Source organism: Staurois parvus, unplaced genomic scaffold (assembly GCF_062004578.1).
Source record: "Staurois parvus isolate SC_StPar_1 unplaced genomic scaffold, SC_StPar_1.0 ptg000068l, whole genome shotgun sequence".
NCBI lineage: Eukaryota > Metazoa > Chordata > Amphibia > Anura > Ranidae > Staurois > Staurois parvus.
Genome location: NW_028317864.1, coordinates 149,200 through 175,218, shown reverse-complemented (window position 1 = coordinate 175,218; position 26,019 = coordinate 149,200). Strand labels below are relative to the sequence as shown.

At 41.4% G+C, this 26,019-nt stretch overlaps 1 protein-coding gene across 1 annotated transcript; it reads right to left on the bottom strand.

Annotated features, from left to right (window-relative positions):
* Positions 1-613: 613 nt before the first annotated feature.
* On the bottom strand, positions 614-26,019 carry SWI5 (SWI5 homologous recombination repair protein). Its single transcript, XM_089668973.1, has 6 exons — positions 25,989-26,019; positions 25,686-25,809; positions 18,129-18,177; positions 12,997-13,121; positions 10,939-11,033; positions 614-5,356 (listed from the first exon to the last, which is right to left on the bottom strand). The coding sequence occupies exons 1-6, from the start codon at positions 26,017-26,019 to the stop codon at positions 5,292-5,294; spliced, it is 489 nt and encodes a 162-aa protein (XP_089525099.1). The 3' UTR covers positions 614-5,291.

Genomic DNA, 26,019 nt, shown 5'->3' with positions numbered 1-26,019 from the left:
GTGGTCCAGGTTCTGATGCTCATGTGCCCACTGTAGGTGCTTTACTCAGTGGACATGGATCAGCATGGGCACCCTGATCATTCTGTGCTACATAGCCCCATACTGAGATGCCCTGACACTTTTCCATCAGAACCAGCATTACCTTTTTCAGTATTCTGAGCTACAGTAGTTTTTCTATGGGGTTGGACTACATGGGCAGCCTTTGTTCCCTGCATGCATCATTGAGCCTTGGCCGCCCATGACCCTGTCAGCGGTTTGCCGGTTTTCCTTCCTTGGACCACTTTTGGAAGGTCGTGACCACAGCAGACTAGGAACATCCCACAAGAGCTGTGGTTTTGGAGTTGATCTGACCCAGTCATCTAACCCTTACAATTTGGCCCCTTTTCAAAGTCGCTCAGATCCTTATGCTTGACCATTTTTTCTACTTTCAAACACATCCAATTCAGGGACAACATGGTGCTTGCTGCTTCTTATATCCCACCCACTTTCAGGTGCCATTGTAACAATATAATCAATATTATTCGCTTTACCTGTCAGTAGTCGAAATGAATGGATGATTGGTGTGTGTGTAAAGCACTGCAAAGGTCATTACTATATAAATACATGAAATAAGTTAACGTTTCCTTGTTTTTATTAATACATACAATGACATAGAACTCCTGTTCGATAACTGACATTCAACATGTCTGATCCTAAAAAAGGAATACTTGCTCTGCTACAAACCCTGGAATCACCACGATTGGAAAATGTTCATTCAATTGTTTGTGTAAAAAAAAAAAAACACACTCACAGACAAGTCTCAAACTATTTTCATTTAACATTCCAACCTTCTCGCTTTAAGAAACACTTAAAAATAGAAAACTGTAGTCAGTTGTAATTCTTTTTGCAGATCAGCAGAGGAAAAAAATATGGAATCCCTCAATTCTGAGGAAAATATTATGGAATCACCATGTACTTTGCAGTTCTAAAACAAACTTCTGCATCAGATTACATCTGTTAATTAGTCCGCAGTGAGCTGTTGCACCAAGCTGACTGACATGAATCATGGCTCCAACTCTAGAAATGGCAGTTGAAACAAAGGAGAGGATTATAAAAGAAGGTAAATCATTACGGAATGTTGCAAAAGATGTTGGCTGTTCCCAGTCAGCTGTGTCTAAAATCTGGACCAAGTACAAATCAAATGGGAAGGTTGTAAAAGGGAAGCGTACTGGTAGACCAAGGAAGACATCAAACCGTCAAGATAGAAAACTTAAAGCAATATGCCTTGAAAACAGAAAATGTGCAACAAAACAAATGAGGAACAAATGTTCACAAACTGGAGTCAATGTCTGTGACCGAACTGTAAGACATCCCCTAAAGGAAATGGGATTTACATATAGAAAAGCCAAAACAAAAACCATCAACACCTAAACAGAAAAAACAAGGATACAGTGGGCAATCATGAACTGTGGATGACTGGATGAAAGTGATATTTAGTGATGAATCACGAATCTTCATTCAGGACGGCCCATGTGATCTTTGGTTCAACTAGTAGTGAGCATATAAAAGAGGAAGCAGACATTTGGTCAGTTGGCTCTGAGGAAGAGGCAAGTCCTCGAAACGCGTCAGCCTGTTGGATGTCTACACTGCCTATTACGGACTGTTACTCAGCGCGGTGTTGACCCAGCTGTTCTTTATGATGTGCCTTGACTATATTGTCGTTTGTGAGTACAACACCCACTTTATTTTTTATGGTAATGCACTAGGCCTGTGCGCCCTCTGTTTTGTCTTTCCTCATTCAGTATATTTGGATTCCCCCGGTCTATTGGAGGGCAGCACAGTGTGCATGTTTCAGGACATACTTAATGTGGTTGTAGCCTGCATCAAGTCCATCCCCAAGCACAAGAGCATTTGTGTTCACGAATCTTTATTAGGCAGGGTGATGACGCTCAAACTTTTGTTTGGTGCCTTTCCAATGAAACGTATAAAGACGACTGCCTGAAGAAAACATGCAAATTTTAACGATCATTGATGATATGGGGTTGCATGTCAGGTACAGGTATGGGGGAGATGACAGCCATTAAATCTTCAATAAATAAACATATATATATTGAGATTTTGGACAATTTTCTTATTCCATCAATTGAAAGAATGTTTGGTGATGACATCATGTTTCAGGCTGATAATGCATCTTGCCATAGAGAAAAAGCTGTGAAAACTTTCCTTCAACAAAGACATATAGGGGTTTATTTACTAAAGCTGGAGAGTACAAAATCAGGCTGACTTCTGCATAGAAACCAATCAGTTTCTAAGTTCAGCTTGTTCAATTAAGCTTTGGCAATGAGACCTGGAAGCCGATTGGTTTCTTTGCAGAAGTCAGTCTGATTTTGCACTCTCCAGCTTTAGTAAATAAACCCCATAATGTCAGTGGAATGGCCTGCAAATAGTCCGGACCTCAATCCAATTGAAAATCTATGGTGGAAGTGAAAATGTTCCATGACCAGGCTCCAACCTGCAAAGCTGATCTGGCAACTGCAATAAGAGAAAGTTGGAGCCGGATTGATGAAGAATACGGTTTGTCAATCGTTAAAGCGATGCCTCAGAAAACTCAAGCTGTTAAAAAAGCCAGAGGTGGTGCAAAAAAGTACTAGTGGTGTACTGTAGGACTTTTTTTCATGATTCCATAATATTTTCCTCAGAATTGAGTGATTCCATATTTTTTTTCCTCTGCTTGATCTGCAAAAACAGTTGTAACTGACTAGTTTTTTTCTTTAAGTGTTTTTTAAAGCCAGAAGGTTGGAATGTTAAATGAAATTAGGTTTGAGGCATGGCTTTGTATTTTTTTTTTTTTCTCTACACAATTAACAATTGAATGAACATTTTCCAAGAGTTGTGATACCATACTTTTTGCCAGGGGTTGTATATGTCTGTGTCTAGAATGCTGAAGGTGACGCTGCATCCTGCAGTCATTTAGTGATTGACAAATTATTGTAAGATGTTATCTAAAGCTAGCCATACATGCTTAAATTTCTCATCGAGAGAAATCAATAAATTGCCCTCTAATCATAAGGCGGAGAAATCTCGCCTGCCAGCTACTGTATTCTGATAGCCATAGCACCAGTGGCTGTCTGAAGACCTAAACAGTGTTTGGCCTACAATTTTCCACCTGGCTCTTTCACTTTTGTAGTAACTTTTTTTTTCGCTTTTGTTGTAGAATTTTGTCAAGCTGGGCTGACAGGGACACCCAAAGCCTAAATATCAGGTAATTCAGCAGGAATGAGCCAACATTCAAACCGTGTATGCCAACTTAAAAGGGACACAAAATATAAAGACAAACTGTTGTATTTCTGGGTACAGCATGGAGGGGTTAGAACCTCTGTTTGTTTCTATTGCCATGTCTCCTGGATCATATATTTTTTATGTCTCCTGGATTGAACTTTCCCCCTCTCTATTTCTCCACGATAGGAACTGATTGCAAATTGAACATCTTACTATTGTCACAAAAACAGAACAGTTGCAATGGGGACACTTGAGCCTGTCAGAACTGTATAAGAAGGGATTTTATTTCCACCGACTGGGAGATGGGGAGTGGGGGAAGGCAGCTTATTTGCTTGCTACGCATGCTGGATTAACTCCGCAAAACATTTTTGTTGCTTCACACTGATTTAACTTGAAGACAGCCAACCAACTTGTGTTTCCTTTGACCCACATCTATGATTAGTGTACATAGTGCTTGGAAACATATGGTTGGAGACAGCTATAATCAGCTTTATTTATACATTTCAATGGATTTTCAATACTTGAAGACGATGCTTACCCTATATGAAATAATTGCAGTATAGTAGGGATATGATTGTAGGTAGTCAGATACATGAGGGTGTGTATGGGGTGGACAACACTGTCTCTTTTTAAAGGTGGAGAGGGGTGTACTTCTGCTTATTTATTTTTGTAAACTTGCATGGATTTTTGGCATGCAATATATTTTAAATTTGGGCAGAAATTGATGTGGTGTCTAGACCCCTGATTTCTAAACATCGCTGATGTCTTTACACAGCTGTAGACTGAGATACTTGAGGACACTCAGTTCGTACCTGCACATCTGACCATACTCTGCAATTGATAGAAGTCAGACTGCATTTACCCTGGCCACCACAGGAGGCGCTGACGTAGAATACAAAACCAAAATTGTTATTTTCAATGTTGCAGCTAACTATACACTGAATTTCTCCATCTCCTTTCAGTGACTGACCTGAATACAAAGCAGTAATACCAATAGGTAGCACCAAATGACAGGACTTGTGGCATAGTGGGGCCTAAAGAATAGTACCTGGATAAACATGTGTTGAACATACAATGAAAAAAAAATGTTTGCTCTTCCAAGACAGGAATTAAAGGATAACCTTCCCAGTATAACTCAGACAAAAAGCCCCTTCTCAACGCTATCCAAAAATATTTTCCTTTACTTTAACGCCTTAATTTCCAAAAACAACTGTAGGTTGTGTTGGGTCCAAACATGCTCTGTACCCAGATGAAGTAGAGCAGGTTTCAATGTTCCAAAAGGGTTCTGAAACACGGTTAGCCATAGAAATGCATGGGTATGTATGGTAAAGAACCTAGCTTTGATCATCTCTGGCAACCAGCCTAACTTAGCAAGGCTAGCTTCCAAGTTGATATGGATTTAAAATAAATTGGGTAATCAGGACACCATGGGGTTTATTTACTAAAGTTCAGAATCTGGCGCAGCTGTGCATGGTAGCCAATCTAACCTCAGCTTGTTCAATTAAGCTTTGACAATAAAACCTGGAAGCGGATTATTTTCTATGCAGACGTGCTCAAGACTGAGTGAACCAGCTTTAGTAAATAAGCCCCCATAGGTCTTTAGGGCCAAGGTTTCAAGTCTTCACAACCTCTGCTGAGTTATAGACATTTCAAATTGTGTGCAGAGAGGTTTCAAATTATTTGACTGGGAAAATGCAGGTCAACGTCCCCAAATTCATGGCACAGACTTTTATCCTAACACACCTTAATGCAAGAACTTGGTAGGAATATCAGCTGGAATCTCATCAGTTTGCTGCAAGTACCAGAAATGATTGTGTTTTTATTCAGCAGTCACAGGGTTCCACATTGCAGCCGAGATAAAAAAAACTCATATAGTGAATAAAGCATTTTAGATTTGAATTGGGTCCTGCAGCATCTGAAACAAAACACCTTGTCTTCAAACAAACTGAGAAGAGGAAGGAAACTTGAAAGCCTTTTTTTCATGAAATCCAAAATAGGCAACAGAGTGGAGAATTAAAATCCCGAGGTTGTCTTCAGTCTTCCAAGTCCAAGCCAAACTCTGCATACAGGTCTTTGGTGGTTACACCACGGAGGAGCGCTGTTTAAAAGGGAAAAATAAAATTGCTTTCATGAACCATCACTGAACAGTACATATAACCAGCAATGTACTTAAGTAGATGCGACACCCTAATGATTACTTCACGCTAACATCAATGCAGTAACAAGCACTAAAATGCAGAGTAGTACACCATTCATGTCTTGGGATGCCATTCATTTTGAACAGCACCCCAACATATGTTGGGAACACACCTACATCACAGCATACCACAATGCAGCAGAACTTCTGGGTGAACGTGCCATCAGCTTCCCGAGGGTGAAAATGGTAGAACATGCCCTCGCAATGAGCACAGACTGAAGCTAGGTTCACATATATGCGGGTGGTGTGGCTGCGGATCTGCACAAAAATCCGTGCAGCAGCACCACCCTCAGAGAGGAATGCGGACCTTTGGGCAGGTGCCAGTAGTTCTAATGGCACGCCGTCCGCACTGGAAAAAATGCAACCGTACTGGGAACAGAGGGTCCCGTGCAGGCTTAATTCTCAGAAGAAGTGCAGGGACTTCTTCCCTGCGTGTCACGGGCATGGAAGTCCATTCAAATGAATAGGTTCTCATGCCCACGCAAAACACGGCCCACTCGACCGCATATATGTGAGCCAGGGGTTAATAAGAGAAATCTAATAGGTTCCTCCATCCACACTGTTTAGCCCCTACTGGCTATTGTATTCAGGCAGCTGCAGTACCCACAGTTGTTTGAATACCAATCAGTGACTCTATCTGATATTGATTGGCTGACAGTTTTTCTCTTGGCTCCTTTGATTTTTTTTTTTTTCAATAAACGTTTGTCAAGCCTAATGCTGCCAGGTCCACCAACAGCTCCGCTTTGTATAGACGACCTAAAAGTAGAACTCTGGGCTTAACCTCAACTACTCTTAAAACTGTCCCCTCCCCCTTCTTATGCTTATTAATTTAACCCCTTAATGCCTGAGCGTAAAACAAATCTTAATGCCCAAGTAAAATTTTACAACTTTGACATGTATTAGTAAAACCATACATATCATCACAACTACTTTGTAAATCCAGGTGAATTATACCGCTTTTTTTTTTAGGATAAATTGGGCTTTCATTTGGTGGTAAATGGTAATGGATATCTCCTGATTTTTTTTTTTTATTATTATTATCAAAAGGAAAACTGGCCCAAAATAGTGAAAATATATATTTTTTTTAATTTAACTGTATGTTTCTTGTTACTACCATAACCTACCACCAAAGAACAACCCAAAATAAATATTCCAGCTCTTGACGATTGCAGCGATATCATATATGTGTATGATATTTGTTGTTTGTACCTGTACTACAGCCCAGAAACAATAGTGCGCATTTTGGGTTTTTGTTTTTTACCTAAAAACACAGACACGGATACCAATAATACCAAAAAAAATCCTGACTTTTGACCCAAACACTAACCCAGGCACTGAACTAGGTTAAACCATGATCTAGGTTTTTTTAAATCTCTCTCTATAAGAGATACAATGTATTTCTCTCCTTCATTCAGAGAGAGGAAGAAAAAAAAACAAAAAAACAAAAAAAACAAAACAAAAAAAAAAAACAAACACACACAAGGGAGGCAGGCTTCAAAGTGACTGATCACTGTGAAAGCCAATCAGAGGCTATCACAGCAATCTTGTGACCCAGAATCGGGAGTCCCGGGTCCCAATCGTTAGAACAGGATCCAGGGCTCTCAGTGACACCCCAGTCTTTGTGCTGGGAGCATGCTGCGTGGCACGCTTCTAGCACAAAAGACAGGTACGCAAACATGTGGCCCCACAGAACAAAGCCCAGTTCTGTGAGGCCACATATTTGTGTGACATCAGAGGGAAGGGGTTAAAAACAAAGCTAAAGTATAAGTAAATTACTATAAATTATATTAAATAAATGTATTCATATATTGCACCTCCTAATTTCACCCAAAACACCCGCTAGTTACTTTTAAACCAAATGCAGTTGCCAGCTATTTACTTTTTGAGGCTAACTTTCCCAGTATATCCAACATGCATGTGCTTCGATTACATACCAAACAACATACACCAGTCGTTATCAAATAAAAGTGCTTGTGCTATTTTGTAAAGTGCAAAATCCAGTCCTAAAATTCCAATAAAGTGAGTTCAGATTCCAGATTTTGCACTCTCCAGTTTTAGTAAATCAACCCCTACGAGTGGTGCCTGTTGAATCATTTAAACATGAAAGTAGATTGTATTTCTTGGCAGCGTATTGCCTGTTTAGCCAATGTTCCCACCTCCTCCAGCTGTCTCCTATGTAGGAAGTATGAATTCTATACAGTACTGAACGGAGAGGGCAGAGCACATGCACAGCCCAGCCTAGATGACTTGGCAAGCAGTTGGTTGCTGAGGTTTCACTGGACTGGGATCAGTTCAATATAGGACAGGTCAGGGGAGCTGAGAATGCTACAGCGTAAATGTAAAGTTGGCCATAGACCGATCAAAATTTCGGTCCATGTATGAGCATTCCCATGTGATAGATCTACCTCAATCTAAGAATCGACTTCTGTCGGAGTGTTGAACAACCTTTGTCCGTTACCAGCTGCAGCCACTGATCGGTGCATTTTAACAGCAGAGAGGTCCCACTGTCAGAATACAATGGCATTGAAGCGATGATTCATCTATCCACCTCACTTGTGTGAATGGGGAAAACGATTTGGTTTTGTTTTGGGGTTTTTTTTTTCTGATTAGCCCTGTGGCCTATGGCCCAAAAAAAAAAAAGTAAATCTATGGCCAGTCTAAGAGTAAGATTCAAAGTGGAAATTTTAGCAAGCTATTTTAACATGAAAGACTCCTGTAAACAGTAACTATAACCAAATACTTGTTCTCAAAGCTCCTTCCAAAACAAAGAGGAATACATTTAGGTCTGGTTCACAGTATAGAAACGTAGTCTGGATGCGTTTTGGTACATTTTTTACGCATTCTGGGGCATTTTTAATGCATTCCAGTTCATTTTTTCCCCCTCTCTTCTTCTTCAATGTAAACAGGGACATGTGCGTTCCGAAGTGTTTTTGGTGCATTTTACCATGTTCCAATACAGTTCCGTGCAGGAAAAATGCAGCCTGTTGTACTTTTTTTCTGCATCCGGAATGCACTGGAATTACAAGCACTGATGTGAATTATGACATTGACAATCATATAACCTACTTTCTGTGAATTTTGGATGCAGAAAAAGTAAATGAACCATGTAGTTGAGCTGGCCCCTTAGGCAGCATCTATGGAAACAGAAATCCTACAAAATGTATAAAAAGGGTAAGTGAGGGCAGTGTAGTCGTTTTCCACAAGGCAAGCAAAAAGTGGGGCATTAGTATTAAGTAAGCAGAACTCAAGTAAATATAATAGAATGGTCCCCCCGCGCTCAGATGTAACCGAAAAAACCTAATGAAATAAAAATTAAAGCAGCTAAACACCTAATCCTATACCTGTAGGTCAATAATAGATATTAAATGCAAAGTGGTGTAGCGCTAGATAATATATACCATAATACAAATATCATAATAAAAATGTGTGACAATGGGTGCTCAAAAAACACACAAGGTCAGAAGGACCTGATACGTGACCTGTAAATAGTGAACCCAATAAGGGATATAAATCAAGTGACCCTTAGTACCCACACCTGGGACTCAAACCTATGAACATGTGAATCCCTGTGGAGGGATGAAGACACATTAAGTTCTCACAAAACACATATAGCCCATATAAACAGCAATAATGTGTAGCAAAGTCCAACAAATGTTGCTGGAAGTGCATCAAGCCAGGATTGCGTCAGACGAAGTCACGTGATAGCATGACGCAATGCGTCGACGGCACAGCGTGGTGACGTAATTCCAGCGTGACGCACTTCCGGCGCGGCGCCATCTTTGTATACCCTGTTTCATCTCAATACACCCACCCTCATGGGTAATGCCTGAATAAGTCTGCTGAAATGTGAGTGCATTATGTTTTAGCCTATTTTATTACTTGCATTTGAATTGAGCTGCTTGCAAGTATCCATCTGCCTGCCTATCCATTGACCCAGAGGGGTTTCCTAGTGAAGATACGGTACATCAAAAGGGTCCTTTGCAGCCCAGGTATCAGACCATCAGGAGTACTCATATAGGAAGGATCCAGGAAGGATTCGCAATGCTTTCTGGCCCCTAGGGGGTCGCTGAGTGGAGGTGAGAGGCAATTGCAACTATTCTTGGGAGCACCAACCGGTGCGTTGTGCGGTCAGTCTGCGTTTTGCATGATCACAATCGGGCTCCGCTCCTAACTCAGCACATCAAATATTTCTTTCACACAATAAAACAAACAAGAGATACCTGTGCTCCACTGTTGCGGTTTATATGGTCTATGTGTTTTATGAGCATTTAATGTTTCTTTATCCCTCCACAGGGATTCACATGTTCATAGGTTTGAGTCCCAGCTGTGGGTACTAAGGGTCACTTGATTTATATCCCTTATTGGCATTGGGTTCACTATTTACAGGTCACGTATCAGGTCCTTCTGACCTTGTGTGTTTGAGCACCCATTGTCACACATTTTTATTATGGTATATGTTATCTAGCGCTACACCACTTTGCATTTAAGTAAGCAGTACTGGCTAGAATATCCTTTGTCACCATACTCTAAGCCAGCGTTTTTCAACCACTGTGCTGCGGCACACTAGTGTGCCGTGAGATATTGTCTGGTGTGCCGTGGGAAAAATTGCAATTTCATCCGTAACATGTGGCCTCGGCTCACAAATAGACCAATCATTAGAACAGCAATGGGCAAACTACGGCCCGGTGGACCTTTTAATCCGGCCCGCGGAGCGTGATACTGTCAGGATGATCTGTCCCCCTCGACGTATCTGCGCATGTGCCAGAGATCGCCGATCGGCTGCTAATGCTTGAAACTGGCACATGCGCAGATACGTCGAGGAGGACAGATCCTCATAGGAGACAGATTTTCATGCTACACCAGAACGGCGAGAGGAACGCGCGGAGCAAAGGTAAGTGAATTGACACAGGGGGGGCTTGGGGACTTAATATGGGGGATGAATTACTATGGGGGATGAATTACTATGGGGGATGAATTACTATAGGGGGGATGAATTACTATAGGGGGGATGAATTACTATATGGGGGATGAATTACTATATGGGGGATGAATTACTATGGGGGATGAATTACTATACTTACTATGGATGACACATACACATCATTCATCTACTCTTGGTCCGGCCCCCGGGTCCAATTATAAAATACTTTATTATTTCATAATAAAGTAATTATAAAATAATTTCTTTGTGTTTGATTCCCATTCAAGAGAATTACTTTATATATAGTCAATATAGGCACAGAGGTAAATTTTTTTAACATTTTCTAATGGTGGTGTGCCTCGTGATTTTTTTCATGAAAAAAGTGTGCCTTTGCACAAAAAAGGTTGAAAAACACTGCTCTAAGCATTAGACTAGTTTCACCTTTGTAACCAAGCTGTTTGTAATTGTAAGTAGTAGCTGAAGTACAGTAAGTAGTGTAACCCAACACAAGTAGCAACGGATCTTAAAAAGCCTTTAAAACTACTCACAGCAAAATGCTTACCCAAGTGGCCTAACAACATCTGTCCTGTATCTTTTAACTCATTGTATTGGTGAAGAAGGGAAATATGCTTGTCCAATTCTGCTAGACTGTAGCCTCTACAAACAAACCAAAAAAAAATATTAAAAATGCATTCTGACTTAAAGTGCAGGTGTACCTCGGTTTGCGAACGCCTCAGTTAACATAATTTTCGGTTTACGAATGAAAATCCATTGAAAATAATGCCTTGGTTTACACATTTTTTACAAATGTTTTTCGCAATACGAAGTGTATGTCGGTGCCGATTTTTAATAGCAATTGCGGGCTTTTTTTTTCTCTTAACTATAGCTCACAGAATTAGCTGTCACTTTCCCTGGAGCTAAAGGATACTTTGTTTCTTTTATCTTGGGAAACAAACTAAAAGGAAACATTCTCTCTTTTAGCTGGGGGGAAAGTGACAGATGATTCTCTGAGCTATAGTGAAGAGAAAAAAAAAAAAAAAGCCGGTAATTGCATTTAAAAACTGGCACTGACCTATAGTGACAAGAGACTTTTTTTTATTTACCTTTTTCTGACCTCCAGAACTGATTAATTGGTTTTCAATGCATTCCTTTGGGAAACTGCATTAAATTCGTAAACCGAGGTACACCTGTATATCTAAAGGTAGAGCCTTTTTTAGTTTAGCTCCAGGTTCCCTGTGTCAGTGAGTGGCTGCTGCAAGGGAGAAGAGGGAGCACAAACAACGGCTGGGACATGGGAACCTATGAATAAGATCATTGCTCCCAGAATTACCTGCTGTTGTTGGGAGCTCTGGATACCTTTGCTGCCATTATGCTATTGCTGGGTGTCCAGCGAGTCCCTATACCTTTTAGGTGTCAGTGGGTGGGCATTAACGCCAAGAGGCTGTATATAATCATACCAGAATGTAAACACAGCTGTGCCGAGAGCATGCGCCTGTCACCAGCGGATAATTATTATTATACAGGATTTATATAGCGCCAACAGTTTGCTCAGCGCTTTACAACATAACGGGAGACAATACAGTAACAATACAAGAGAGATTTGAGGGCCCTGCTCCTTGGAGCTTACAATCTAGGAGGGAGGAATATGGAAAGCTCCTGATTGCTGCTCATGATCAGGAGTTTTTCGATCATGTGACCTCTGTGACAGCCAATCACGGCGGTCACATGATCATAAACCCTGCACCAGTATTAAGAGGTTAAGGAGGGGTGCGCTCCCTCCAAGCATACCTGCCCTTTATCTATTATATATGTGCCCCAACTCTTAAAAATACAGATTAGAACTGTAGTACACTAGGGTACTGTGAAGTGGCCTGCAGTTTATGCATATATTTGCAAATGTCTGCAAACTAAACCCCTGGTTTTAACCTGGACTGTTAGACAGGACAATTTGCTTTGTTGGAGGCTGCCTGGTAAGTGAGCTGGGAATTTTTCTTTGTGGTTTCTGACATGCGTTGCCCTTCCATGTGCTCCTTGCTGCAAAATCCAGTTTTAGGTTGGGGTGGTTGCCATTTGTAATGTGGGGGACGGCCCCCCTCCGCTGTGTCAAGGAGCGCCGACAACAGCTGGGACATAGGAGCCTATGAGTGATTTCACAGCTCCCAGAAGATCCAGCAATTGTCTAGCGCTCCCTCCTCTTCCCAGCAGCCGTCCCTCACTAACAGAGGGAATCTTGTGAGCAGAGAAAAGCAAGATAAAAATATGTAAGTATAACACATCTTAATTACACAATATCAGTAATATATGTAGGGAGAGGGGGGGGGGGGGACATTTGTAAGACTATTGTTAGGCTGGAGTTCTACTTTAACTAGATAGATAGTAAGGGCAAATCTCCCCAGCAGAGACAAACATAAAAACATCATGACAGGTTCAAAAATGCTACTTACTATGCAAAATTACGGATACATTCTAACCTCTTGCCACCTACTTAAAGCACAGTGGTAATGTGATCAGAATGTCCTTTCCTCCCCCAGATGTAAAGAGATATCAGGGCAGGCTGGGAAGGAGTTAAAAGTATTACCAATATAATACAAAGAGTAATGCAGCTTTGTATACAACATACTGTGCCTCGAGCTGTGCTATTTCTTTATCCACAGAGGCTTCTTTTTCCTTAAGTTCTGAGATGGCCTTTTCCAAAGTGTCTTCATCGCCTGCAGGTGACTGGCTGATATTAGGTTGCTGAACCTGCTGGAACAATACGAAACAGAGGAAAAGTACAGGGAAAAAAAAACATTTCGATACTCACGGTGACAATAGAAGTCTTGTCTATAAAAACCAATCAAGTTTCTATAGATTTTTCAGGTGTATAGAGTTCAGGACAGAATAAAAAGCTAAAACAAACACTATATGATAAAGCCAACACATCCAGGTTTTAATGCAACTCCACTAAATACATATACAGTGGTTTATACTATTGAAGTGATTGTAAAGGATTTTTATTTTAAATAACAAACATATTACCTGTGCTGTGCAGTGGTTTTGCACAAAGCAGACCTTATCCTCCTCTTCTGGGGTTCCCCGCCAGTACTCCTGGCTACTCCTTTTGGGAGCCCCCATAGCAAGCTGCTTGCCATGGGGGCACTTGTGCAGGCTCGCTCCCAAGTCATGCTCGGTGTTTAACACAGACCGTGGCTCAGCTCCGCCCCCTGCTCACTGGCTGTGATTGACAGCAGCGAGAGCCAATGACTGCCTCCATGTCCAGTGAAAAGGGAGAGAGTGGAGAGAACCGTTGCTCTTGGGCACATCGCTGGATCGAGATTGAGCTCAGGTAAGTAAGTGGGGGGGCCGGCTGAACACAGAAGGTTTTTTACCTTACTGTAGAGCATACATTAAGGTAAAAACCTTCTGCCTTTAGAACTGCTTTAATGGAAGTTCTGCCTGAAGCAGTGTTCCAGTGACAGTCATTTGACAGGTTCTCTTTCATGACTATATTTCATCCTTTACATATATAGAAATGTAAAGATACTCTCTAGTGCAGGGTTTCTCAACCAGCGTTCCATGGATCCCTAGGGTTCCTCCAGAAGTTGCTAATGGTTCCTTGAGCAAATCAGCAATTTCTGCATCTCAAATAGGTTTCCACTGACACCATTGATCTTTTTATATCCGTAAGGGGATAATTTTCCCCAATGACCACAAGTGTAAGGAGCATTCTTCCCACTGATCATCTTAGAAATGTATCATGAGTTGAAGATGTGGTTGTAATTTTTAGCAGGAGTTCCCTGAGACTGGAAAGTTATTTCAATGGTTCCTCTGTGTTGAAAAAGCTGAGAAAGGCTGCTCTAGTGTCTCTCTGCATATCAGGGAATGGTTAAGCCTGTTTTTTGTTTTGTTTTTTTTTGCACGCTAGTCTCGTATCAAAAAGGAATAGGTCACTAAAGTTACAAAAATTATCTTAAGATAGAATACGACTTTGGAAGTGATGTAATGTATTGGAACGTATTCTCTCTTTTCCGAGCATGCATGGTCTTTGTCACTTGGTTTTTCTATGGATGAATACTGTACCGATTTAACAAAAATCATTAGTTCTGTTATTGTACGAAAAAATGTTCGTGCTGATCTCTTCAGATAAATTCACATAAACGGTCTTGACCGTCTCTCAAAAGTGGTGTACCAACGATCAATCGAACGATCGCTTCGAAAGCAGTATTTTTCGTACAATGTTCTCATCATATGTACTAGGCATTAAGCATTCTTGCCAGGCAACTGCCCAGATTACATGATAAGCCAGATAATGAGTGTTTTGTTTTTAACTCAGTCTGAGGAACTTTACTGACCTTTACCTAAGAGGAACAATCTGCAAACATTCCTAAGCAGAAAAAGATAGATAACATACATAATGAACAAACATGGGGCTCACATTACCAAGGCTGGTGTAAATAAAACTTAACACCTTCCCGCCCGGCCTATTGCAGATTTAAACTCCGCACTGTGACTGGGCGTCATATGACATCCTGTCAAAACGAGCCGCTCACGTGGCCACAGGGCCACGCAGCATTGCGATCTGTCACCGGCTGTGTCCTGTGGACACAGCCAATGACATATCATTACACTGGCCCGTTGCCAGTGTCAGGTGACCAATCACAGCAGATCACATGTAAATTGCATACAATAGATGGCTTCCTGTCATGCCATCCATTGTGTACAATTATGTTGTAAGCTGTGACTGGTCAAAGCAGTCACATGATAAAGAGAGGGCCATTCACAGCTCATCTGTATCATGTGATCAACTTTGCCCAATCACAGATAATCACAACAAAAGACTGAATTACTCAGTTTCTTTCAGTAACAGGAATTGCAAATATGAATGAAATGCATTGGTATTAGCAATCATAATGTGTTTAAAAAAAAAAAAAAAATCCTGATCACTTGCCCAGAGTAGTTCAATGTTACCATGGTAACATTGTATTACTTTGGTCACAGTGTGTTGAAAAAAAAAAAAAGGAAAAAATAAATGTAATAAAAAATAAATAAATAGAAACATTTGAAAAAAAATACAAATTCAATTATTTTTTATTATTTTCACCAAAGAATGTAGCAGAATACATTTTGACCTAAATTTATGAAGAAATGTTATTTATTTGTAAAATTTTATAGCAGAAAAGAAAAGTGCGTTTTCAAAAGTTTCAGGTTTTATGTTGTAAAAAAAAAACAAAAAACAAAACTCAGTGGTGATTAAATACCACCAAAAGAAAGCTGTGTGTGAAAAAAATGATAAAAAGTTCATATGGGTACAGTGTTGCATGACCGCACAATTGTCAAAGTGAGATAGCGCTGAAAACTGAAAATTGGCCTGGGGAGGAAGGGGGTAAAAGTGCCCCCTTCCTGCCCAGGCCAATAAGGTATAAGCAAGTGGTTAAAGTGGACCTATACCTAAAATATAAGGGTGCTTTTACACCTGCGAATGTACCTGCACTGTGATTAGATGTGAAAATGCCAGTGGGGGCTCCCGCAATTGGCTTTGGGAGGCGACCTCATTGAAAGAAATGGGAGACTGCCAGCTCCCACAGCTAAATCGCAGCCACTTGCATGTAATCGCTCATGCAGCAATCAGCCTTGGAGGCAGGCAGTCTGTGTCCAGGGCTGATCACTCACCTGTGATCGTTGTATGAGCGATTACATGCGAGTGGCTGCGATTAGCTACAGGAGAAGCCAGCCTCCCATAGCTTTTAATGGGGTTGTCTCCTGCAGCCAATCGCTGGAACCCTCGCTTGGGTTTGTGCATCTAATCGCAGTGCAGGTTCACGCGCAGCTGTAAATGCACCCTAAAGTTTGGATTTCTAACAGGGATTCATCACCATAGTTTTATTGTGACAAAGCAATCAGTACAAAATTGTACCTTCAGCATGAAATTCCCTATTAAAAGCAACGCAGCACTTCTAAGTGCCTATGCAACTTGCTTTCCTCTAGCATCACTGGTGCTTGTCAGGACTTTTGAATCATCAGACTCCTGCCTTCAATCACAGGACTGCACAGATAAAGTCACTGGGGAAGTGTGATCTAAGAACATGAAGAGCTACCTGGCGATAGGTTACACCTCCACTGATATGGCAACCATGGTGTGGTCAGCACTGTGATATGGAAATAAAAATGAACAGCTGCAGAGTGTCTACTGTAAGTGTATAACATTCAAAACTGACAGTTTGAAGGATAAAGGTTGTCTGAGCCTAGGCATGCTTTAACCACTTCAGCTCCGGAAGCTTTAAACTCATGACCACCCCATTTTTTGCACTGCACTACTTTAGCTGGTAATTGCACAGTCATGCAACTCTGTACCCAAACAACATTTCTATATTTGTTTTCACACAAATAGCTTTCTTTTGGTGGTATTTTATCACCACTGGGTTTTTCATTCTTTGTGAAACGAGAAAATACCAAAAATTAAAAAACAAACAAACATATTTTTACTTTTTGCTAAAAAAAACATTCAATAAAAAAAAAAAATTAAAATTTCTTTAAACTTTTTGGCCAAAATATATTCTGCTACATGTCTTTGGTAACAAAAAAAAAAATATCCCAATAAGTGTATAACTACAGAATATGTAATGTGTGTAAAGTGCTTTGCAGGGATGAGAAACTGACAGATTGCTCCCTCTGTACAAAGCTTTGTGTTGTTTACCCACACAGAGCCTTGGGCTGTGATCGCACACAGCTGATCAGCAGGTCCCGGCCGTGAATCATTGGCCCGGAAATTGCTGACACATTCACAATGAGTGCCAGGCGGGGGCACATAGGCGTGCACCCTAAACCCGCAAGTGGGCAGCAACATGGGGGTATGGGTATGTTGCTTTGCCTACAGTGGCAGCCCATCCCCAGTACACTATGGGTCACCAAGTGGTTAAAGTAAACTATCATTAAAAGAAAAAACAAATCTAAATTTTACGTCCTGTGTCAGACACCCCAATGCTTATACTTACTTGTATTTCCTCTCCGCCACTACTTCAATCCACACACAATGGTGCCCAATATTTTTGATATTTGCATGCTTCATGGTACAACACCCAAGCTCAATACAACAGTGGAAAAGCCTTGTGATTGGCCATTCAGGCCACAAATGCTCCACTGTGGAGAGGCAGGGGGCATGTTACATGTCCTAGGGCAGCACAGTGGCTAAATGGTTAGCATTTCTGCCTGGCAGTACTAGGGTCCTTGGTTCAAATCCCAACCACGGCACCACATGCCTGGAGTTTGCATGTTCTCCCTGTGCTTGAGTGAGTTTCCTCCAGGTACTCCAGTTTCCTCCCACCCTCCAAAGACATGCTGGTAGGTGAATTGGCTCTGGTCTAAATTGGCCCTAGTATGTGTATGTATGAATGTGAGTTAGGGACCTTAGATTCTACAGCCCTTGAGGGTTAGGGACTGATGTGAATGTACAATATATATGTAAAGTGCTGTGTAAATATATAAGTACCCCCTTTTACATCAATACCTGGAAGTCAGAGGAGCCAGCTGCACCTATCGAATTCTGAATGATCTTCGAAGGCATCTTAAACTAATGTCACGGACACAAGCACAAAACCCATCAACATAAGCGCTAAACATACCTGTATAAATAAAATAAAAGCAATCTCAAACCCTCTGCCAGTATTCTTTACATAGGATTGATTACCATTCCCACTCAGTAAAAATATCTTAGTTCCAGGGCATCAATGTAAATACATTTATGAAAAATATTTGTATGTCTAATATAAAACTTACTGGTGACTTAAATACAGTGTTGACATTTTTTCGGTTCCCCAGAGGTGTCCTAGAAGAAACAGATATGATGTGATAAGTGTCATGGAGACAATGGATTGAAATATTTACAAAAGTACTGAAAAAAAAAAAAAAAAAAAGTGATAGGGCTTCCACTTTCTGACTCTAGCTCCAGGCTTCTGCTTGTCATCACCACAATGTACAATCATCTTCCAGGATAGCCTTTGCATGTCAGACACTGACAGCTGGATTATTAAGTGATTTTACTGTTGATCTTGGGAGATCTTCTAAGGGCTCATTCACACTTGACTGTTTTACCAACACTTGCCAAACACCCCTATAGCATTTGGCAAGCGTTGGTCCGGCGTTTGCGGAGCATTTTTTAACGCGCCGCATGCTCGGTTTAGTGGCGGTTGCTAGGCGTTTGCCGAGCGTTAAAAACGCTCCGCAAGCGCCTATAATGAAGTTTAAATGGTGTTACCGCTCCGCAAACGCCCCGCAACCGCGTCGCAAACTCCGGCCGGGTGTTTGCGGAGCGGCACCATAGACTAGAATAGGAGGCTTCAACGCCTCCTGACTTGACCAGAGGCGTCCGTTTTGCCGCGACGCTAACGCTCCCGTTAGAACAGCACCATGTGCTGCAATGTGCAGAATTGTCAGAGGGGTTTGGGAAGCGGTAAAAACGCTTCCCAAACGCCTCTCTGCCGCCTGCACACAACGCTAGTGTGAACGTAGCCTTACTTGCTGCAGACGCATTATGACGACGCAGGGGTCAGGGTGGAAGGGGACCTGGAAGTGTTGATTTCCAGTCAGTGAACAAGTAATACAGTCTGTCTGCATGTATTTGTCAGGTTAAAATGCTGGTGACGGGTTACTTTATAGCTGGAATTCAGGCAGTACAAAATAATTAACACCCCCCCCCCAAAGATGAAAGATCAGTCACTCATTTGTCTAGGGCAGGGTCTCCAAACTTTTTTTTTTTTTAAAGGGCCAGTTTGTCCTTCAGCCTTTAGGGGGGCCGGATGTTGGTGTCAGTGGGAGGAACAGTACCCCATCGTTGGTGTCAATGGGAGGAACAGTGTGTTGTATCAGTAAGAGGAAAAGTGCCCCAAGGGCCGTAGAAGGTCAAGCTAAGGGCCACACCCAGCCCCCGGGCTGCAGTTTGGAGACCACTGGTCTAAGGGATACTGGTCTAGTAATACTTTAACCCACAGTCCTGCAAAAGCTGGCAGTCTGGTCCTCTTCTCTCCAAAACAGAGATGTGAGTGTGCAACCTATGTCATAACTCACAAAGCAGGACCAGCCGACACCACAGATCCTGCACTGTACATGACGATGGCGGCAAGAGAGGCGGTGACAATTTTGATCATCACAACCAGAACTGGTGTTGTGCAAGACCGCAGGACTGTGTCTGAACAGGATAATTTCTCTCTTTTTTTTGAAGGGGGGGGGGTACAATTTTAACATTGTATAATTGGCCAGAGTTAGCTTTTGAAAGCTTGTTCACACCAGGTGCGTCGATGTATTGATCTCACTAGGCTCAGTGCAGGTACACTCTAAATCAGAGGTCTCTAAACTGGGCCAGATGCGGCCCTTTGCTTGTTCTTATCCGGCACTTGGGGCACCATTCCATCCACTGACCCAACAAGAGTGCATTATTCCTCCCACTGACACCAATGATGGGGCACTATTCCTACTCCCACTGACACCAATGATGGGGCGCTAGTCCTACTCCCACTCCCACTGACACCAATGATGGGGCGCTAGTCCTACTCCCACTGACCAGGTTTATAGGTAAAGTTGATCCAGGGAATATCCTATTGCCTCTCGGGAGATCAGGAAGGAATTCTTTTCCCCAGCAGGAGCAAATTGGATCATGCTTTGCTGGGGTTTTTTTTGCCTTCTTCTGGATCAACTTTGGGTATAGCATTATAACTTTTTTTTTAATTTTTTTAAATGGTTGAACTGGATGGACTTTTGTCTTTTTTTTGGCCAGACTAACTATGCAACTATGACCATCAAGCCTGAGGCATTGATAACTCCCACTGACCAGTCCGGCCCCCCTAAAGTCTGAAGTAAACTGGCCCTTTGTTTAGAAAGTTTGGAAAACCCATGCTCTAAAACAATTGCTGTCTATGTGCCCTGTTAACAACACTCTAGTGCATTGAGGAACAATGTAAGTGTGCTGTATTTTGTATGCAGGACACAAAAACATGCGTCAATGCAGTCTATCAAAATTATAAAAAAAAAACAAAACAAGTGTTAGTATTTTGACCCTTTAATTTAATTTGCAATTTTATGGAGCACGGGGAGCATAGCTATTGCTACCCATCCAATGTGCTCACACTAGAAAAGAAGCTCCTATAAATGGGCAGGAGACAGGATGGGCAGGCAGAGATGCTGAGCTACAACAGTGTTGTGATAGCTGTACTCCTGGAGCTCCATAAAACTGTCAATGTAAATGAACCACTTCAATACCAGACACTTTCACCCCCTTCCTGCCCAGGCCATAGCAAGAGGCATTACAAGTTTTTGAAGTACCTCTTAGATTGTAAGCTCCAAGGAGCAGAGCCCTGCTAACCCTCTTGTATTGAACTGTATTGTTGCTGCGTTATATTGTAAAGTGCTGAGCAAACTGTTGGTGCTATATAAATCCTGTATAATAATAATGTTGTAATTCTTCACAATGTGTTGTAAAATTAAGAAATAAAAAAAAAAAAAAAAAAAAAAAAAAAGTGGGTTTCTTTCACTTTTTATTTAATGCACTGGTCAACAATGCAGAACAGCATCATCATATAACTATGGTGGCAGTGATCAGGGACACTGGTGAAAGTATGTTACAAAAAAAAATAATATATATATATATATATATTACAATTTAATGATTTTTTTTTTTTTTTTTACATACTCTGACCAGAACAATAGTGTTACCATAGTGACACTGTACTACTCTGGAAAGGTGATCATCACTGTTATAAGCATCCATTTTTTATGACTACCATTCGTTCATCCATTGTGGAGCTGTGATTGGCCATAGCTATCACATTGTACACATGCACTGTGTTTGGCCCTGTCTGTACCTTGTGATCACTGAGACCAATCACAGAGATCAACACAATAGCACACGATGAATAGCTATGAAGGAAAGCCATTCATAGTGTACAATTGCAATGTGATCTGCTGTAACTGGTCATAGCAATCAAATGGTACCGGCAGCGGCCCAGTACACTAATCTGTCACTGTGAGGTGCTCGCGAGGCGTCCACCCAGGTTAGCAGCGCTCCTGTTTGGCCATCAAATTATTATAGGCCAGGCGAGAAGTGGTTAAAAAGATAAACCCACCAGGTAGCATGCACCTTCTTGGACTACACCAGCAGATTGTACAGACTGGCAGAATTCCTAGGAGTTCAGCTTTAACAAACAAAACTTAAAGCAGTAATAAATCCAAAAGCAAACATTTATTATATTGTAGCTTACCAGTTCTTAGATGTGTTGGCTGCATTAGTTATCTTTTTTTAGATTTTCTTTCCTTTAACTTGGTGAATGTTCCAGTAAGTCTATTGTTTTCCAACAGAACAAACTGACCTGCAGAGGTAGCAGTTAGAGGGATGAAACAAACCAATTACCATCGAGAGGGTTACTTAGGCCTCATGCACATAGGACATTTTGAAAACTCTCCTAGAAGCTTTTCCTCCTAGCAGCAGCGGTTTTCCTGAAAAACTGCCTGATGCTTGCTAAAGTGTCTAAAAAACGTTTTGCAAGCATTTAGGCGTGTGTACAGGAGTCGAGCGCTTGGGAGTTAATTTCATTTGACAGAAAAATAAATTACTCTGGCCATTAAAATGAATTAATGCTCAAGCACCTAGCATTAACACAACGTTTAGACACGTTTAAAAGTGTTTTTCTGCCAAAATGCTGCTGTTCCTGGACGCACTGGCAGTGGGTGTCTTTTCATGCTTCTAAACTCTCCTGTAGCTAAATGCTGCTAAATGCCCGTGTGTGCACAGACAGATAGAAGAACATGAAGGGGCATATAGAAGCAGAAAAAAAAAAAAAAAAAAAACCGCTTGAAAGCCTAAAAGTGGTAGTAAAATCATTCTGTGTGCATGAGGCCTTACAATGAACAGAATTTATGTAAAACATTTTTATCCCAAAGGGGAAAAACTGTGCTTTAACGGCCTAGAATGTTTTAGCTGGAGTTTGGCTTCAGTTTATTAGTGTAAACACACTAAATAAATCAGCCAGTACATTTAACACTTCCCTCCCCCACAGACTGACAATGCTGCTGTCTTCTGTACCCCCTGTGCCATTTCATCCAGAGTGGGGGCACTCTAATATAAGGTGGTGTGTTACTGACCAGATCACCTAGGTGAAAGCAGAGGGGGAAAAAAGCCTAAAAAAGAAAAAAAATGCAGCCACTACATTTAATGATTTTTGGTTTATTACCGCTTTAATGCGCAGAAAATGGAGCACAATGTGGTAAAAAAAAAAAAAAAAAAATGCATGCATTTTCTGTGCATTGTAGTGTGAACGAACCACCCCAATTGCTATAGCTATACATACTATGCATATACAGACACACTCACCGGGTAAAATAAGTATTGAACATATCACCATTTTTCTAGGTAAATATATTTCTAAAGGTGCTATTGGTATGACATTTTCACCACATGTCGGTAAGAACCCATGCAATCCATACATACAAAGAGACCAAAACAAATAGGTTAAGAAATTAAGTTATGTGTAATAAAATGGAATGACACAGGGAAAAAGTATTAAACACATGAAGAAAGGGGGGTGCAAAAAGGCATGGAAAGCAAAGACACCAGCTGAACTCTATCAGTATTTAGAAAGTAATTTTGCCCCCTTATCAGTGAAAGTTAATATCAGCTGGTTCAGTCTCAACTGATGACCTATAAAAAGGTGTCTCATTACCAAGGGGGTCACACAAGAAACATCTCACGATGGGTAAAACCAAAAAGCTCTCTCAAGCCCTTCAAGTTGTGTGTATACAGGGCCAATGCTAGACTATTCTGTGCCCTAGGCAAGACCAGCTACTTGTGCCCCCCCCCCCCCCCAAAAAAAAAATACAATTTTCTAAAACAGTAGAAAATAGTAAATCAACAAAACTTGAAACTGCTAAATTTCTTTAAAAGCAGCAGGGCTCACTTGTCAGATGGAAGCATTCGGGCAGCAGCACTGCCGCCCGATTGCTTCCACACACCCCGCTATGTTGCCATCTGTGGATCTGGGACCAGTTCAGTGGCTGCCAGCGGGTATAGGGCAGGGAGGAGAGTGGATACATCCGCTCCCCTTCTTGTCCTGACCCGGAAGAGAGGTGACGTACCTTCCGGGTCCTCCTTGACAGATTCCCAGCCATCGAGGCAGGGAAAGAATTGCACCGCATTACATTCAGTGGAGCACAGGGGAGACCCTGGATGTAAAAAAAACAAACAAAAAAAAAACAAAAAAAAAACACCTGTCACCAAAAATCACCACATTTGATATGTTTAATGGTCCTGATGTCAAGTCACATCTTATTTCCCATTATATCCTATTGGCATTCCATTCTGTCATTTACCTTTGTTTTTCCTTAAAAAACTACTATAACCCAAGATAATTTCAATCTTACAATCTGCTACTCTACTTGGGGAACATCTGTAGTAAAGATGAAATTGCTATGTTTTTCAAATTTGACTGCAAATTAGTTTATATTTCGCTACCCATTATATTCTATAGGCATTCCTTTCTGTCATTCACCTTTGTCTCTCCATAGAAAACAATAACAATCCCGCCTAATCTCAATTTTAAACATCACCACTGAATTTTGAGACTATGTCTGTAGCAATCGTATGTACAGAGATGGACGCTGTCATCCATCTTGCTCAAGACCCTCCATCTTGTATCTCTCTCCCCCTCCAATCCCCCTCCTCAGGAATGTGGTCTGTGTGTATGTTGAGTTCAAAAAGCATCAGGCTCCAGCTGGAGAGCTTCATGGTTATAAACCCAAATTAGCTGGTGCTCGAGTGTTTGTTAGCTTCTCAATCTGAGATAATCGTAAAACCATAAACCAGTCCTTCACTGGACTTCAAAGACATTTCAGCTAGCCATAAAACAGACCTCACATGTAAAACCCACTTTCCATATAATTTTATATCTTAACGTAGGAAATAATTACATAAAGCATATATTCGGATAGCTCAGTTTAATGCGAGTCGTCTGATATCTTACACCCTTAGTGTCTACAGGAGAGCAGAAAGCCATATAGTTCTAGCTGGAATAGTCAAATATGGCATGTTTGATATCTAGACGTTCAGCAGATGATTCTGCATATGAATCTATCCGTGGATAGAATGTTACATGTACCTAGGGAAGGTTATTGCCCTGGTATAACTTGTGAGGGATTTTGGTTCTAGCCTGAGTCCCCCGCCTACAACACCGCTCCCCAAATGAGGCGATTGGTTCTCTGCTTTAAGGAGACACCCTGCTGAGTTCCTAGAAAAAGGCTGTTATGCTTGGAGTTGAGTTGAAAAAAAAATCTCCTTTAACATCTGAATCAACTTGGGAGAACGGCACCCTTTTGCTCTGAAACTTGATCTGCTTAACCCAGGACTTTTGGCAAGTACTCTACCTCTCTAAAACTTCTGTTATCTCTTTGCTGTGTTATTGCTCTCTGTAATATATATATATATATATATATATATATACACACACACATACATACGCTACATCTTTTTCTGTAAATAATGTTATTGCACCCTTTTGACCTTTTTAGTAATACATCCTATTATCTGAAAAGTGTTCAACTGTTTCTAAAGCTCTTCAATGCAAACTAAAAATCCCTGTCTCTGAATAGCGCTACTGTGTGTTTTAAACCTCTATATATCTCTGCCTGCGGTGACAGTGCTATACAGATGATTATACAAACATCATAGTGTTATTGCTAATATTGGCGAGTTTCCTCCTTTTATCTACAAAAAGGCGGTGGTGGCAGTGTGAAGGGTCCCTTCTGTCACTCACTCGTCATTCCATATAAAACAAAAATGATAATCCCGCTTCATCTCAATTTTAATCACCACTGAATGTTGAGAGTATGTCTGCTACGGATTTATTTGGTATGTTGAATAGTACTGAGTCTGACTCCAGGTCACATTTTGCTTCTCATTATACTCAATGGGCATTTTCTTTTGTCATTCACCTTTGTCACTCCATAGAAAACAGCTATAATCCCAAATTATTTCAGTTTTACAATCTGTTACTCTACTTGGGGAACACCTGTGAGAAAGGATATTTGCTATATTTTTTTCAGATTTGCCTGCAAATGAGTTTATATTTTGTTTTCCATTATTCTCTATATGCCACACATTTAATATACATATAACTATACTTACTATCCACATACAAATATACATACTATCCACATATAACATACATATAACTATATATACTATCCCCACATATAATATACATAAAGACCATATCGGGTCGTGGAGAAGTGATGCCCCCCATGACTGGTCTTTGCCCTGGATCCTCCTTAGTAGCACACTGTCCCACACCTCACCTGCGGAGACTGGCCCTGGGTCTGGGGGTGAGGAAGCAGGTCTGTCTGGGCGTCCCAGCAGAATCCTCCCTGTGAGGGGCCCCTGTGTTGTGGGGAGACTCCAGCCTGCAGTTCTGGGGCCACACTCAGCTCTGATCACAGGTGGTGAGCTATCCCAGTACACAGCCCTCCCCGATCACTGCCAGGCTCTGGGAGAAGGCACGGCTCTGTCAGCTGACCGGTCACATGACTCCCCGGCTCACGTGATCAGGTGTGTCAGCTGTCAGGCTGTGTGATGTGCTCCGTGCCAGTACTGGTGTGCACAGAGCACAGCTATGGGTGGTGGCCCCGCCAT

Coding starts and splice junctions, on each gene's coding strand:
- SWI5 (XM_089668973.1), bottom strand. CDS start 26,019: ATGGCGGGGCCACCACCCATAGCTGTGCTCT. Junction 13,122..18,128: donor ACACTGTATTTAAGTCACCA/GTAAGTTTTATA, acceptor GTATTGTTCCAG/CAGGTTCAGCAACCTAATAT. Junction 11,034..12,996: donor ATAGCACAGCTCGAGGCACA/GTATGTTGTATA, acceptor GTTTGTTTGTAG/AGGCTACAGTCTAGCAGAAT.